The sequence below is a fragment of the Anguilla anguilla genome, chromosome 13 (genome assembly GCF_013347855.1).
Source record: "Anguilla anguilla isolate fAngAng1 chromosome 13, fAngAng1.pri, whole genome shotgun sequence".
Lineage (NCBI taxonomy): Eukaryota > Metazoa > Chordata > Actinopteri > Anguilliformes > Anguillidae > Anguilla > Anguilla anguilla.
In genome coordinates, this window is record NC_049213.1 from 744,614 (window position 1) to 761,767 (window position 17,154).

Consider the following 17,154-nt stretch of genomic DNA (forward strand, 5'->3'; position numbering starts at 1 on the left):
TCCTACAGCACCAAGTGAATGACTGCGCGCTGGCCTTTAGGCATTTTTTATAACATAATTGATGTATCGGCCTACAATGCGTTCATCATCTGGACAGAGATTTTTCCTGAGTGGAATGTGTCAAAGCTGTACAAGAGGAGCATCTTCCACGAGAAGCTGGGGAAGGCACTCGTGGTACCGCATATACAACAGAGGCAGCACAAGGACCCCAGCCACTGCAGCCACAGTGAGGGAGATCCAGGAGAGGGCTGCACCTAGTACACCAGTGCCTGAGGTAAGTAAGTGTGTGTGTGTGTGTGTGTGTGTCAGGGGATCGGGATCAGCAAAAAGACATAGTAATCATCTCCCTCATCTTTCTAGGTTGCTGCTGGGGGAAGAAGGAAGTTGAAAAGGTGCCAGGTCTGCATGAAGTCAAGATGAGCACAACATGTGCGACGTGCAAAATTCATTTGCACTAAGCATACCGTGACGACTTGTCCCTCGTGCTGTGTAGATACACAGATACACACGCACACACACACACACGCCTCGTTCATATTGCTCATCTCTTGTTCATTTTTGTTAATTTCTGGTTCTAAACATTCTAAACATTGCATAAATAAAGATTACTTTCAATAAAAATCCTTATGATTCATTTGGCTTGATTTTAAGTGAACGGGTCAATTTGACCCTGAACAGAAGAGGTGTCTGATCTCTATTTAGCAACATCACCCCATGAAAAAAAAAAATGTTTAAAAATGTAAAACAAATTTAAAATTAAATGTTATATAAAACTAGTGTATTTTATATCTAGGTTTTTCCAATATACAGAAAAAAGAGTTTGAACATGTATTTTTTATGAAAAACGAGTGAATTATCCTAATGAAACCATGATCTGTGAGAGGTGAATAACACCATTGCACTGTTTTCCTTTCATAAAGGGAATTAATGATGAGTAGAACCATGCATTAAGACAGCATGGTTCTACTCATCAAGGTCTAGATTGAAGAGCGTGATAAATAAATCAGTTGAATCAAGTGTTGTAGGGTTGGGCTAAAACAGAAACCTACACCGAGACTGGCACTTTTCTGATAAGATTGGACATCCCTGATGTCCCATATATTCAAAACAGAGATGCCCATGTAAGTCCTGAATGATACTGTATCAGCCTGCTGTTGTTTTTCTATTTTGGCAGCAATTTTATATCAGATTAGCTGTGTTCCTTAGTAAAAGGCCATGAGGGTGAATGGAATTTTCTGAAATCTATGTGCCTTTATTGGCAGACGTGATCTCAGGAACTAGTACCAACCGGTTGCTGACAAACTGGCTTTTAATCTCATATCTGAAGATCTGTGTCTGTGTTGTCGATGTTGCTCTGTTTCATTGAGATCCCCACGCCCCAGAAACCACTGTCACATATTTTTATTTACATCTCTTGTAATGTCAAGACATACCACTGTAAACATTAGTTTATTTTAATAGGAGTGCTTTTTAGTTATTTTGTGCCCTGTCTCATGCAAGTTGGTTTGCTGACTTTTAAAAAATTATTTTAGCGTTACTTGACTTTGACTTTCTAGTTTTCCTGTGCAAAATGGCCAAATAGACATAAACCCCAAATCTCAATTCTCTGAAGTACTGCTTTGTACATGAAACAGCCATTCTTTCCACCGATGAAAACACGTTGATAATGATGTACAGCTCTGGTCAATACCATAAGGGAGGAGGAAACACTTTTTTGGTGAATTCCGGAGGAGAGAGGCCTCGGTAAGTCTGCAGCTGTTCTTCATATGACCGTGTAAATTACAGACAAATCCTATTCCCTTTTGTGTTTACAATGGCATGTCATGTACACAAACCGCAGTTGGAGCCGACTGATCCATCACCTGTTCTTTCTTCTCCTTTGCTGTCGCCCTTTCATAAAGTAATGGCCATGTGTCGCTGGTCAATGCAGAGGGTTTTCATACAAATGTTTAACAAGCGAAAATAAGTTTAATGATATGCTTGTAATTTTAGATGCGCTTTTTCACATGAGACAAAAACTCTTACTCCAGGAGAAATCAAACAGAAACATGGCATGAATTTGTTTTGGCATTGGTTATTTTGTATTTAATATTGGCAATATTATTGTACTTCGTATTACTAGAGATATAAATAAAAGATATACCATTACAGTTTTCAGTATTTTAAAAGTAATTTTTTACTGTATGATACACGATACTCCTGTAATCCATTTGTAATTGTACTTGATTTGAACCCTTTTGGGTTCCTAGTATTTTTCTGTTTCAGCTTTGCTTTTATTTGTTGTAACTGTCCAGTCATGTCCAGGTATGTCCCCTAGCAAATGTTTTGACAGATATAATCATCCCCTAGTGCCCCTTGTCCGCTAGGAGGATATAGGTGCTAGTTCTAAGTTGTAAGTTATAGTTCATGGCAGACCAGGTTTCTGTAATTCATGTGCAATTCTACTTGTATTGAATCCTATCATGTGAGTTAGATTTCCGGTTTTCTTCTGTTTCAGTCTTGCTTTACTATTTTGGGCTTTATTTAATGGGGGGGGGGGGGGGGGTTCCTGTGAACCACAAAACTGCACAAACCACAGTGACGCTTTCAGCTGCTGACTCCTCCCTTTCAGCTGATCCATCACCTGTTTTTCTTCTCCTTTGCTGTTTCCTTTCATTAAGTAATGGTCATGTGTTGCAGGTCAACAGAGAGGGTTTTAACACAAATGTTTAAAATTGTTTAAGATAAAATAAGACTAATATACCTGTAATTGTGAATACATTTGTTTTCACATGACAAAAACTTACTCCAGGAGAAATCAAACAGAAATATGGCACAAATTTGTTTTGGCATTGGTTATTTTGTGATTAATATTGACAATATTATTGTACTTAGAGATGTAAATAAAAGATATACCATTACAGTTTTCTAAAAGTAATTGTTTACTGTATGATACACAATGTTTCTGTAATTCATTTGTAATTGTACTTGATTTGAACCCTTTTGGGTTCCTAGTATTTTTCTGTTTCAGCTTTGTTTTTATTTGTTGTAACAGTCCAGTCATGCCCAGTTATTTCCCCTAACAAATGTTTTGCCAGATACAATCATCCCCCTAGTGTTGCCTGTCCACTAGGAGGATACAGGTGTTAAAAATATATACTACGGGGGCATGGTGGGGAAAAGGAGAGGGACGGTTGGGGAGGTTAGGACTCCTTGTCTAACTCTCATCAGTTCACTACGTGTCTCTGTGAAATAATGTGGTTCTTGTCAGAATATTCTAAGTTATCCTTTATGGCAGACCAGGTTTCTGTAAATCATGTGTAATTCTACTTGAATCTTGTCATGCGAGTTGGATTCCCAATTCTCTTCTGTTTCAGTTTTGCTTTCACTATTTTTGCCTTTTAAAAAAAAAGGGGTGAGGGTGGTTAGGACTCATCTATATCTCATCATTTCATTATTTGTTCCTGTGGAAAAAATGTAGTAAACACATTCCTCTCAAAGATCAGTTGATGAGTGTGTTTCATCTCACTTATGTCAGTTGGATCTTTCAATGGGGAGGTACCAAGTTAATAACAGATAGCAATGTTAAATGTGTGATGAAAAAAAAAATGTTTAAAAATGTAAAACAAATTTAAAATTAAATGTTATATAAAACTAGTGCATTTTATATCTAGGTTTTTCCAATATACAGAAAAAAGAAATTTTGATGGAATTGTTAGTAATTAGGTACCCAAACAATGTTTATTAGGATTTTTTGGTTTCTGACAACTTTTGGATGTTTAAACATGCACCGGGTCACATTGACCCGGGAACATTTTTGCTGTACCTGAAAAATGAACAGAACAGGAGGGTTAAAGAACACAGGCCAGTAAGCACTGCTGAGCTCCGGCGTAATCCATATAGCCTGTCGATATTGTAGCCGGTTAACTGGACGACGTGCAGATGGTACGTCATAATGCAGTGTATACATGCGGTGAATGCCGGGTAGATGTGGTGCAAAAGCAATAGACAATTATTAGTGAGGAAAAAACCAGGTTAAAGAAATGTGATCCTGGCTGGGTTTGAGCCAGCAGCTTCATGGTCTATAGGCTCTAACTTTGACCACTAGGCCATGAACAGACTTGTTGTTAAGACCAGAAATGTTTCAGACTAAAAAGATATGGCTATTTTGCATGTGTATGCGAGATTTTGATTGGCTCGTGTAGGTGAAGGATTGGCTGGTGTCGGTAAAATGTCCAATAGGGAGACATTTTGTTTGTGGGATAGGCGGCAGGAAGAAGAAGAAGAAGAAGAAGAAGAAGAAGGAAAACCCCTTTAGTTTGGGGCTTTATTGTGTGGACATGTGAAGTTGTTTATCAATTCAGTCTGTTGAAATGAGGTGAGAATGTACAGAATTGAATGTTTTTAAGGGCTGAGTGTCTGTGGCTGTTGTGGTTATTTCTGTGGGGAACCCTGAAGAGTGCCAAACTCTTGGTGCTGTACCGGTATAGGGCATGCTGCCCTGCCAAGGCGTAACTTGGCAGGATGGCATATCTGCCATCCCAAATCATGGGTTTCTGGTGTGGTTCTAGTGTACTGTTATTCTAATCGCAGGCCTCCATATCCAAGAACTGCTTGTTTTCCACCCTCCGTTTACCTGGGAGTCACATGTGAATGCAGTCTGGCACAAAGTAGCATAAATTGTTCTGTTAATTACCTGGGGGAAAGAAAACTAGGGCTGGATTTGTGGTCCAAATTTGAGAATCCATGTTATAGAGTAGCCTATTTGAGGACCTAATTCAATTGCTTACCATAGGGGTGTCTGATGCACCCTAATATATATTCAAAGAAATATACATAAATAAATGAGGGAGTGAATGAAAACAATGAAAATGGGGAGGAAAGACAAAAAAACCAAATACAATTAATACCTGGTCAGACATAAGCATGATAGCTGGTTCTAATATTCATTTCATTTAACAAATAGGGGTGTACGAGGAGGGGAACAAGAAAAAAATAACTAATGAAACATGCACATACACACATACATACACACATACACGCACGCACGCACGCGCACACACACACACACACACACACACACACACACACATACATATATATATGCAGTTGCAAACAAAATTATTCAGACCCTCTAACCCATACGATGTCTTTGTGATGTGAATAAAATTTCGTGACAATGTATCAACTAAGGCCTTTGTGAACAGAAATACATGTTTATTAGAACATGTTCAAGTGATTTTGAAAACATACAGCTGAGTTTACTATTTTTTATAAGGAAAAAATGAAATTCTCTCCATAAAAATCAATGACCAAATTATTCAACCCCCTCACAAGCCTCTGACACCTCTCTTTTGGAATCTTGGCCCATTCTTTCTGTGCAAATGCTTAATGTTCACTGATATTCTTTGGTTTTCGAGATGCCACTGCTTTCTTCAAATCCCACCAAAGATTTTCAGTGGGATTTAAATCTGGGGACTGAGAAGGCCAGTCAAGGACATTCCAAGATTGTTCCCTGAACCAAGCTTTGGTTGACTTGGATGTATGCTTGGGATCATTGTCTTGCTGGAAAGTCCAATGATCATCAAGCTTCAGCTTATGCACTGAGGACATAGCATTCTTCTCCAGAATGGCCTGGTATTTCAAGGAATCCATGATGCCAGTCACACACTGAAGATTGCCAGTACCAGAAGCAGCAAAACACCCCCACAGAAGGACTGACCCATCTCCATACTTGACTGTGGGGATGGTGTTCTTCTTGTCATAAGCTGCACCTTTCTTGTGCCAGACATACTGCTTATCCATGGGTCTAAAAAATTTCCAGTTTTGTCTCATCACTCCACTGGTTAAGAATGGAGTGCGGCGAGGTGTCCGGCCATGAAGGCCTTGCTTGTTCAATATCCTTCTTATCGTCTGTACTTATACTTTTGTTCCAGCTTTCAAAAGGTCATCCTGTAAGCCTTTGGCAGTAATATGAGGGGTTTTCTCAGCAGTTCTGAATTGTTTCAAGTCACTTGGCCCTGTGTGTATAAGCTTGCATTACATGGGCAGGCCAAACATGTGTGGAGGGCTTTCTCACAGTCAAGATTGATTGAATAGGTGTGTATGTGTCCAATTTGTATTGGTATGTATGTATTTCGCTGCCCAGCCTTTCTGTTGCGTGAATGATAGTATGTTTCTTGGTATAAGTGTGTTCGTAAATGTGAATGTAAGATGCTGCCAGGGAAATGTCCCCATGGGGATAAAGTTCTCTATGCATGTATGTACAATATGTCAGGGTGGGTGCGGGGATGGACCCAAACGCAGAGTAAAACAGAAGTCCAAAAATGGGAAAACAAAGACTTTAATAAACTAACAGGGAACAAAGGGACTCGCAGGGCGAAACTTACAAACGAAAATCTTCAAAAATTCACAAGAAAAAACAAAAAATACAAAAACCCAAAAACGAGGGAAAACAGGGCAGGCAGGGCACAGGCAGACAAGCAACAGGTGAACAGGAATCAGGCAGGAACCGGTACAAACAGGTAGCAAAGCAAACAAACCAAACCAAAGCAAAAGATTCCAGCGCCTGAGTTGGGGAGAGGGAGACTTAAATAGAAAGACGGAGACGAGACACAGGAGGGCACGATGAACAATCAAGCCACAGAGAGGGAGGGGAACACGAGACAAAACGCAACTAATAATTAGATAACGAGAAACAATAAAACAATCAACTGAACACAAAACAGAGGTACCGCCATCTGGCGGCCCAACAGAGAACAACAAGGGGGAAGACAACAGAAGACAACAGAACCCTGACACAATATGTATTTTACATGCAGTACTTCTTGTACGTAGCAAATATACAATAACTTGTACATTTACTGAAATTCAGTTCAGAAGTAAGTATAAACATATGTTTTCTGGAGAAATATGCTTCCTGTAGTTACTCAGCAGCAGTTTTGTACATGAATTTCAATGTGTTCCATGAGGCAATTCGAAATATTTGACACTTTGATCTGGCACAAAGTTTGCATGACATTATAAAATGGTAAGATTACAAAACACAGGGCCAAGTGACTTGAAAGAATTGAGGAAATATTGGGTAGCATTGCTTTGGAATACATCTTACGTAATTTCGGTGAGGCAAGGAGAAAACGCAAAATCCCCTTAATTTGGGGCTTTATTGTGTGGACATGTGAAGTTGTTTATGAATTCTGTCTGCTGAAATGGGGTGAGAATGTGCAGAATTGAATGTTTTTAAGGGCTGAGTGTCTGTGGCTATGGTTATTTCTGTGGGGAACCCTGAAAAGTGCCAAACTCTCGGTGCTGTATAGGTATGGGGCATGCCCCCGCCAAGGCGTAACTTGGCGGGATGGCATACCTGGCATCCCAATATTTGACATGAAGCTGATCTACACCAGAATGTATATAAGACATTAAGCTGATCTCAGGCCTGAGGAACAGTGTCATGCTCTTCCATGGCTTGCTACTTCTCTGGAGTATAAAACTGAGGCAACACACTTATAAAATCCATTTTTCATCAAAAGCAACAAACTCACAAATGAAGAAAAAAATGGTTGTTGAAATTCAAAAATAAGGCAATGGGTCAAAAACTAAACAAAGAAAGAAATATATGACTTAATACTGTGAGACCAAATATTAATAATTTTAAAACCACTGGAGTAGAGTTAAACCTGTCCAGTAGAGGGTGCTAGTGTATCTTAGCCCCATGCACAGTGAGGTAGATGGTTCAGGGAGCAAAGAACAATCCAGTGGCCACAGTTGGAGAATGACAGAACTTAGTTGCATCGGGGGTCACCAAGTTTCCAAATCTACAATTAATTGCTACCTTAGATGCTCCAAAATTAGATGTTACCTCCATGCCTAAACGCTATTTGGAATGGTTTCAGGAAAAATGGTTTTACTGGGAGTAATCAACAGTTTCAAGAATCTAAATTGTCTCCTTTCATCTACTGTGGTCCGGAGAGATGACATTAGAGCTCTTTGGCTAAGCATAGTTGTTAGCCTATTTCATTTGTGGCCTTTCTGTTAGCTTGAACTAGTCTGCCCATTCTCCTCTGATCTCTCATTAACAAGGTGTTTTTTGTTTATCACACCATTCTCTGTGAACTCTAGAGACTGTACTGCATGAAAATCCCAGGAGGACAGCTGTTTCTGTGATGCTAGAACCACCACATCTGGCACCATCCATCTGGCACAGTCAAAGTCGCTTAGATCACACATCTTGTCCATTCTAATAGGTATGGAGCTGGTCTTGTAACCTACAGGTCGCAGGTTCGATTCCCAGGTAGGACACTGCCTTTGTACCCTTGAGCTAAGTACCCAACCTGTATTGCTTCAGTATATATCCAGCTGTGTGGATGCAATGTAAAATACTATGCTAAATAAAAACTTGTTTAAGTCGCCCTGGATAAGAGTGTCTGCTAAATGCCTGCAATGCAAAGTAAATGTTTTACTGGGAGAAGTCAGTCAAACCCAAAAATCTAGCATTTTCAAAATGACATTGTCTCATCTACTGTTAAATGAGATGACATCATTGTGTAACCCTATTTTACTGTGTCCTTATGCTTTTCATCCCTTCCACGAATAACCCTGACCGTAAAGTCTGCGTTGTGTCGTTTTATGTGTGGGTCTTGGTGGAAGAAAAGGAGTATAGGGAGAGTTTGTGGTTGCGGTTGAAACACAGCAGTGTTGTTTATTTGGTGGCAGATGAAGCAGTTGAAACAGCAGCATGCAGTCAGTCTCACACATCCAGCTTTTCTGAATTAAAACAGTTATGGCTGAATTAGTTACATGGCCAACTACACTACACTGCAGCTACATATCGCTAGCGTAGCACACATACTTCACATTAGTTCAATTTGCATAAAATAAGTAGTTAAAGTCTAATAAACATATGGCAAGAAATAAAAGAATATAGCTAGTAAAACACTAAGTAGTAGCAAATACAATCAACATTTAATCCACAACCAAATTAGTTGTGCACTTCATTCATTTTCAATAGCGAAATAAATAGCTACTAGTCACACCAGTGCCATAATTAAAGATGAACACTGCATACTTTATGTCAATCATTGACAGCAAATAGTAACATATAATGAACATCAAACATTATCTTCCATATTTCATGAACAAATTACATGGATGGGTAACATTAATCAAGGTATAAAACTGTTTTGAGGGAGAGATTTCTGCTTCCTACCTTTCAGAATTAAAACAGTTATGGCTTGATCTTGATCTCACATGGCCCAAGAGGGTACCCGACAACAGTTACTGTACCAGAACGGGGCAGCGCCCCCTGGTGGCAGCCCTAATTTAGTCCTCCACCCTACAATTACATTACATTACAGGCATTTAGCAGACACTCTTATCCAGAGTGACTTACACAACTTTTACATTGCATCCATTTATACAGTCAGATATATACTGAAGCAATGCTGGTTAGGTAACTTGCTCAAGGATACAATGGCAGTTTTGTACCCTAGAATCAAACCTGTGATCTTTAGGCTATAAGACTAGTTCCTTACCCATTATACTACATTGTTCATTGCACCATTCTCTGTAAACTCTAGAGACTGTATTGCATGAAGATCCCAGGAGGGCAGCTGTTTCTGTGATGGTGGAACCACTACGTCTGGCACCGACAGTCATGCCACAGTCAAAGTCACTTAGATCACACATCTTGTCCATTACAATATTTGCTCAAACAAAAAACTAAACATCTTCACTATGTCTGCATAGTTTATATATTGAATTGTAGCCACATGATTTGCTGTTTGGTGGAGTAGGCTATTTGCATTAATGAGCGGGTGTACATAATAAAGTTGCCGGTATATAATACAAAGGATATGGGTTTGGTGTTGATTTAGGGATGTGTATACAGAAACAGGCCTCATATATACTGGTAAATACAGCGGTGGATCTTTAATGTTACGGGGCTGTTCTGCTTCCACTGATCCTTGGGCCCTTGTTAAAAACAACAGCATCATGAACTCTACACAGGTACCAGGACATTTTAGCCAGAAACCTGGTTGCCTCTGCCAGCAGACTGAAAGCCACTAGTGGATCTTCTAGCAAAACAGTGACCTCAAGCACACATGACTATTCACAAATAAATGATTAATTAACCACATAAGCCACATTTTGCAATGGGTACAGTCTCCAGACTTGAACTCCATTGGAAACCTGCAGTTTTAATTGAACAGGACAGTTCTTTAGCAAAGATCAAAAGATGTTAAGGATCTGGATGGAGGAAGGGTCTGAGATCCCTCCCAGTGTGTTCTCCAGTCTTATAAGATGTTATTCATAAAGACTCAGTGCCATTATCCCTGCAAGGGGAGGGTGAACAAAGTTCTGAATAAGGGGTGGAGGGGGCAATAATTGTGACACTTATTTTCTGGAAATAAATGTATAAGCTGAGAATTGTGCAATTTTGACCGATTCCATTGAATTCCATTGAATCGTTAACAAAAAATATTTCTCAAGTTGTACAATCAATATAGAGTTTACCACTTATGTTTATGTGTTCAGTGTGTTCTCATTTTGTGTCTTTACAGGTTGGCTAGTTTGGGATAGAATCCACATGGTGTAAACTGATCTGATGTGTTCCAGTCTCCTGCGATAGGGGGCGCTGTTTCTAAAATGAGTCACTCAGGAGAGCCAGACACCAAAGGAGATACCCTCAGCACTAACAGAAAGAGGTATGAATGCACAAATCAGATATTTAACGTGATGTGAGTTAGAGCTGCAGTAAGAGAATGAGTTAAACTGGAAGCTCTGTCTCCATGTTCTGTTCACAGGGTTCAGGTAGAAAGAGCAGGGTCACCTGTACCCAGCTGTGTTTCTATGAAGAGTGATCATTCAATCACATTCAGGTGTCAGTGAGTGTATTATGTCACTTTCCGATGTAGGTGGGTGTATTATGTCACATTGAGGTGTAGGTAGGTGTATTATGTCACATTCAGGTGTAGGTGAGTGTATTATGGTGTGTTCACAGCTCGGACAGGAGTGGCTTCATATTTCATGTTAATTAATCAACAAGGAACTGCAGCCACGTTTTATGCAGTTAAGGACAACGTATTAAAATACTTACACGGATATGTAAATACATATTTTTGGTTTGGCGGGGAATGAATCTGCTTTAGATATTAGTGCGTGCACTAACTTTGTCTAACAGGGATTACAATACATCTCCCCTACTAAGCTGGAAGAATACCAGTAAACCCCCCAGTATGTAGAAGCAGATCCAAACAACAGGTGATGATGGGGTGGTGGAGGGTGAGTGCAGTTCTGAGCAGCAGCAGTGAAGCAGGCACAAGCAGCGCAGGCAAGCAGCAGCACTGAGAGGTCTGATTGGTGGTTTAAAAAGGCACTCCATTGGTGATGTGTGCCTGTGATTGGATGGGTAAGAGAAGAGTGTTGTGTGTATGCAATTGGATGATTGCGGAAACGCGTGAGTATGAGGTTAATGGAGCCGACCGATTGGTCAGCTGCAATATTTGAGTTTCCTGACAGAACTTGCTTTGTGCATCCTGTGCGCAACGCTCATTCGTTTCTAACTCAGATATGTGTGTACAAGAGAGAATCTGCGCAAATGGTTCAGTACACAATGTGTAAAACAGATTCTTCTGGATAGAGCTGCTGTAAGAAGATGAGTTTAACTGGAAGCTCTGTCTCCATGTGCTGTGAGTTAGAGCTGCAGTGAGAGGATGAGTTTAACTGGAAGCTCTGTCTCCATGTGCTGTGAGTTAGAGCTGCAGTATGAGGATGAGTTTAACTGGAAGCTCTGTCTCCATGTGCTGTGAGTTAAAGCTGCAATAAGAGAATGAGTTTAACTGGGTGCTCTGTCTCCATGACTGTGAGTTAGAGCTGCAGTATGAGGATGAGTTTAACTGGAAGCTCTGTCTCCATGTTCGGTGAGTTAAAGCTGCAGTAAGAGAATGAGTTTAACTGGGTGCTCTGTCTCCTTGACTGTGAGTTAGAGCTGCAGTATGAGGATGAGTTTAACTGGAAGCTCTGTCTCCATGTGCTGTGAGTTAGAGCTGCAGTGAGGTGATGGGTTTAAATTGAAGCTCTGTCTCCATGTGCTGTTGGTTAGAGCTGCAGTAAGAGAATGAGTTTAACTGGAAGTTCTGTCTCCATGTTTTGTGAGTTAGAGCTGCAGCATGAGGATGAGTTTAACTGGAAGCTCTGTCTCCATATGCTGTAGGTTAGAGCTGCAGTAAGAAGATGAGTTTTACTGGAAGCTCTGTCTCCATGTGCTGTGAGTTAGAGCTGCAGCAAGAGGATGAGTTTCACTGGAAGCTCTGTCTCCATATGCTGTAGGTTAGAGCTGCAGTAAGAAGATGAGTTTTACTGGAAGCTCTGTCTCCATGTTTTGTGAGTTAGAGCTGCAGCATGAGGATGAGTTTAACTGGAAGCTCTGTCTCCATGATTTGATCACAGGGTCCCGGTGGAAAGAGCAGGGTCACCTGTACCCAGCTGTCTGTCTATGAAGAGTGATCGTTCAAGGGATTGTCCAGTTAACTTCAAAGGGGAATTCACAGCTGATTCAAGGTAATAACACAGGTTCATACTGACACTACTGTTTAATTCTACTTCAATCTGGCTGGTATCGTTCACGTGTAGGTGGGGGTATTATGTCACTTTCTGTCGTGCTGTGAGTTAGAGCTGCAGTAAGAGGATGAGTTTAACTGAAAGCTCTGTCTCCTTGTGCTGTGAGTTAGAGCTGCAGAGAGGTGATGGGTTTAAATTGAAGCTCTGTCTCCATGTGCTGTGAGTTAGAGCTGCAGTAAGAGGATGAGTTTAACTGGAAGCTCTGTTTCCATGTGCTGTGAGTTAGAGCTGCAGTAAGAGGATGAGTTTAACTGGAAGCTCTGTCTCCATGCGCTGTGAGTTACAGCTGCAGTAAGAGGATGAGTTTAACTGGAAGCTCTGTCTCCATGTTCGGTGAGTTAGAGCTGCAGTAAGAGGATGAGTTTAAATGGAAGCTCTGTCTCCATGTGCTGTGAGTTAGAGCTGCAGTAAGAGGATGAGTTTAACTGGAAGCTCTGTCTCCATGTTCGGTGAGTTAGAGCTGCAGTAAGAGGATGAGTTTAAATGGAAGCTCTGTCTCCATGTGCTGTGAGTTAGAGCTGCAGTAAGAGGATGAGTTTAACTGGAAGCTCTGTTTCCATGTGCTGTGAGTTAGAGCTGCAGTAAGAGGATGAGTTTAACTGGAAGTTCTGTCTCCACGTGGTGTGAGTTAGAGCTGCAGTATGAGGATGAGTTTAACTGGAAGCTCTGTCTCCATGCGCTGTTAGAGTTTCAGTAAGAGGATGAGTTTAACTGGAAGCTCTGTCTCCATGTGCTGTGAGTTACAGCTGCAGTAAGAGGATGAGTTTAACTGGAAGCTCTGTCTCCATGTTCGGTGAGTTAGAGCTGCAGTAAGAGGATGAGTTTAAATGGAAGCTCTGTCTCCATGTGCTGTGAGTTAGAGCTGCAGTAAGAGGATGAGTTTAAATGGAAGCTCTGTCTCCATGTGCTGTGAGTTAGAGCTGCAGTAAGAGGATGAGTTTAACTGGAAGCTCTGTCTCCTTGATTTGATCACAGGGTCCAGGAGGAACGAGCAGGGTCACCTGTACCCAGCTGTCTGTCTATGAAGAGTGATCGTTCAAGGGATTGTCCAGTTAACTTCAAAGGTGAATTCACAGCTGATTCAAGGTAATTACACAGGTTCATACTGACACTACTGTTTAATTCTACTTCAATCTGGCTGGTATCGTTCACGTGTAGGTGGGGGTATTATATCACTTTCAGATGTGCTGTGAGTTAGAGCTGCAGTAAGATGATGAGTTTAACTGGAAGCCCTGTCTCTATGTGCTGTGAGTTAGAGCTGCAGTAAGAGGATGAGTTTAACTGGAAGTTCTGTTTCCATGTTCTGAGATTTAGAGCTGCAGTATGAGGACGAGTTTAACTGGACGCTCTGTCTCCATGTTTTGTTCACAGGATCCAGCAGTCACTGGAGTACAGCTCTTTTGAAGAGAAGAGCTCGGATAAATTATCTTTCGCAAAAAAGGTATGAGGTCTTTTTTTTCTAGTTTTTAATGGGTTATGTGTTTTCTTTGTGCAGTACATTTATTTGAGTATATCTAATGCCTATTTAACCTTCCTCCAGTGTTCTGGTCAAATCTGACCGATTTACAACTTTCCTAAATTATAAATATTGTTTTTTTCTTCTGATTGTCTCAAGACCTTATGTTTTCCTCCACACTAGACATTTGAACATATTAAATTGCTGATCACCACTTTCATTGAATTTTGAGTGGTTTAGTCAACTTTGTCACACCTGTGGTGTTCCGGGTCTAAAATGACCGCCATAGGAAATGAATGGATAAGACTATATTATGTTCATCCAGCAGATGGAAAACATCCCCATACACACACCCACTCACCCACACATCCACAAACACAACCCCCTCACCCCCCACCCATCCATGTTAACCACTAGTTGAAGACATTGTTTCACAGCTTAAAAAGGTGTTAAACACAATTTGGTGATGATTTATGATTTTTGTGTTAATATAAGAGCAGTTAAAGCAGACCGGCCAAATTTGGCCGCGAACACCATAATAAGGGAGGGGGAGCAACGACCACTGGAGGATGGATAATATAGTGCAAGGGTAATGTTTACAAGTGACTAACATTGCCCTTAACATTAATAACATATTGCTGCTTTTTTATATTATTCATGACCATCCAAAGTGGAATATCATATGAACACAATTAACCAGCTTTTTACTTAAACATTTAAAAAATGTAATAAATTTTAATGATTTTAATTTCTATTTTAATGATCTTAGCGCATAGTAAAGCACGTGGCACACATATATTTAGGTTGTGTCCAAACCCACTTATACTGGTTTAACAGTGGATTATTTGAGCGCAGTGTGAGGCACAGGATTCCAATGTGCTGAACTTACTGCCTTAATTTATAGGTGTGTCTTGGGCATAAACATGTTATACACCAGTCAGCATGTCATCTCCCATTCTCTCTAATAGCCACCTGCACTTGCACCTTGGTGGATTGATAATATAATGGTGGATTTAAAAAGACTTAGAAAAGACAGATTTACCTCTGTCATTAAAGACCTGTTTCTGCGTGAGTCCATTAAAATTCGGAGATCTAAAAAAACAACCATCAGGCACAGTGAATCCCGCAGATCATATTTGAAAATAAATCAATAAAGGTGATTTAAAATGTTGAAATAAATGCAGTATTCGCTGGGCAATGTTGTGGATTTTTTCAATCAAATAAACCATTCTGTCTGCATGGCTGGCTATAGATGAAGCTGCTCTTCTGCCAGCTGATTCCTCCTCGCCCGTGCTGCTGGGGTATCTCGGTTCATTAATATGCATCAGCACATTCAGTTCACCATCACGCCTTCTAAAGTCCTGTAATGTGTCCTTGTTTATGTCTGACACATCCATGACTTTGGCAACGTTATGCAACACTCCACAAAGAATATTCAGGCCTTCTGAGGGCTGTATTGTAATGTTCCACCTGACTTATGCTAACATCTGAAGTGTATTTTCAGCATTCCAAACGTCCTCTCTATTGGGCTACAGTACATGTTTTTGTGAGTTTTCGACTGAATGACTGTTCACACGCTCTATTATATTATCTTCATCTGTGTCTTTATCGGACAGCCATTGCCCCCTAACAGCCACCCCTCCAGGAGGGGGATTCCCCTAGAAGACTGCAGGAATGACGGAGTTGGCCAATATAAAGGAGTCATGTCTTTATCCAGGATAATTTACGGATGCATGTGTAACCTTACATGTAGCGTCGTAAAAATTCAATGTTATGGTTCATGAATTATGGCCCATTTTATTTGTTGTGTTTATTTATTATTGTGATACAGCACACCTCTTCCTGTGTTTATTTCACACTGATACAGCACACCTCTTCGTGTGTTTATTTCACACTGATACAGCACACCTCTTCGTGTGTTTATTTCACACTGATACAGCACACCTCTTCATTTGTATATTTCAGTCTCTCCTGCGCACTCTGATGAAGCTGAAGAAGGATGAGAAGTTGAAACTGTTTCAGAGCCATCTGAGTCAGGTTTGCCCAGAATGCTGTCTTGAAGAGCCTACTTGGCTGGCTAAGATTATGAAGTTCATTTATGAATTGTTCATCAGACGTGAAGTTGATGATTACCCAGAATGCATTGAGAGAGAGCAGGAGGATCCTGAGGCTGTGTGCATAGTTGAGAAGTTGCTGGAGACCTGTGGCAGTGAGGGGTCTCTGAAGATCACAATCCACATCCTGAGGAACATGAAGCAGAAGGATCTCGCTGATTCACTGGAAAGAAATGAGCACAGTAAGAGCTTTCTCTCATTGCTACTGTGTATCAATTAGAATTTTGATATGAGTTTAGATAGCAAATCTAACAGTGATCAATGTTCTGATTTACAGCATCTACACTTTCATAATACTGTTTTACATTGACAATATTACATACTCTAAATAAAAGGCCAAAAATAACATTTATTCATTTTACATTTAAATTTATTAACATATTGCCTCAAGCAGTTATTACAGGGACAAGGAAATGGACAAGATTAAATGTCCCTGAGGGGGGTTTAAAGGCAGAATCTTGTGCTCAAAAACCAGTAACTAGACCACTGTCCCATCAGACACACTGCCCTGAGTTTGTATCCCGGAATCAAACTCAGCAATCAGTATAGAAGTATTACATTATAAGGGCCTCTTGGTGTCTCATGCTGTAAAGAAGCTCGTTCCAAAAGCAAAAGCATGACCCTGCAATGGGGTGTCCTTGTTGGAGGCAGTTGGTTGGGAACTCGGAATCGAAAAAGCGCTCCTTTTCATCATAATGAAACAAATACCCATTAGTATTAATTTGGTCGAAAACGATTATAGCGAGAGTGACAGTGACACTGATGCTGCTGTCAGCAAGAAATACTATTTCAATGATGGAAGGTATGTAATACTGTCAGAGAGGTGTGTAATGCTGTGTGAGAGGTGTGTAACACACTGTGAGAGGTGATATGTGTGAAATATTGTGAAGACAGAATGCATTAATACTTTTATTGGCTGTTTTTTCTTAAAATCTGTTATTGAGTGGGAAATGTTTATCACATTTTTAAAATTATTATTTCTCATAT

General features: G+C 40.4%; 1 protein-coding gene across 1 annotated transcript in view; it reads left to right on the forward strand.

Annotated features, from left to right (window-relative positions):
• LOC118210808 overlaps nt 1-17,154 on the forward strand; it is a 184,840-nt gene that overhangs the window by 91,140 nt on the left and 76,546 nt on the right. The window contains exons 7-10 of the mRNA XM_035387255.1: nt 12,427-12,537; nt 13,573-13,683; nt 13,969-14,038; nt 16,019-16,349. Coding sequence (XP_035243146.1) covers nt 12,427-12,537; nt 13,573-13,683; nt 13,969-14,038; nt 16,019-16,349 — 623 coding nt within the window. The remainder of the gene's footprint in view (nt 1-12,426; nt 12,538-13,572; nt 13,684-13,968; nt 14,039-16,018; nt 16,350-17,154) is intronic.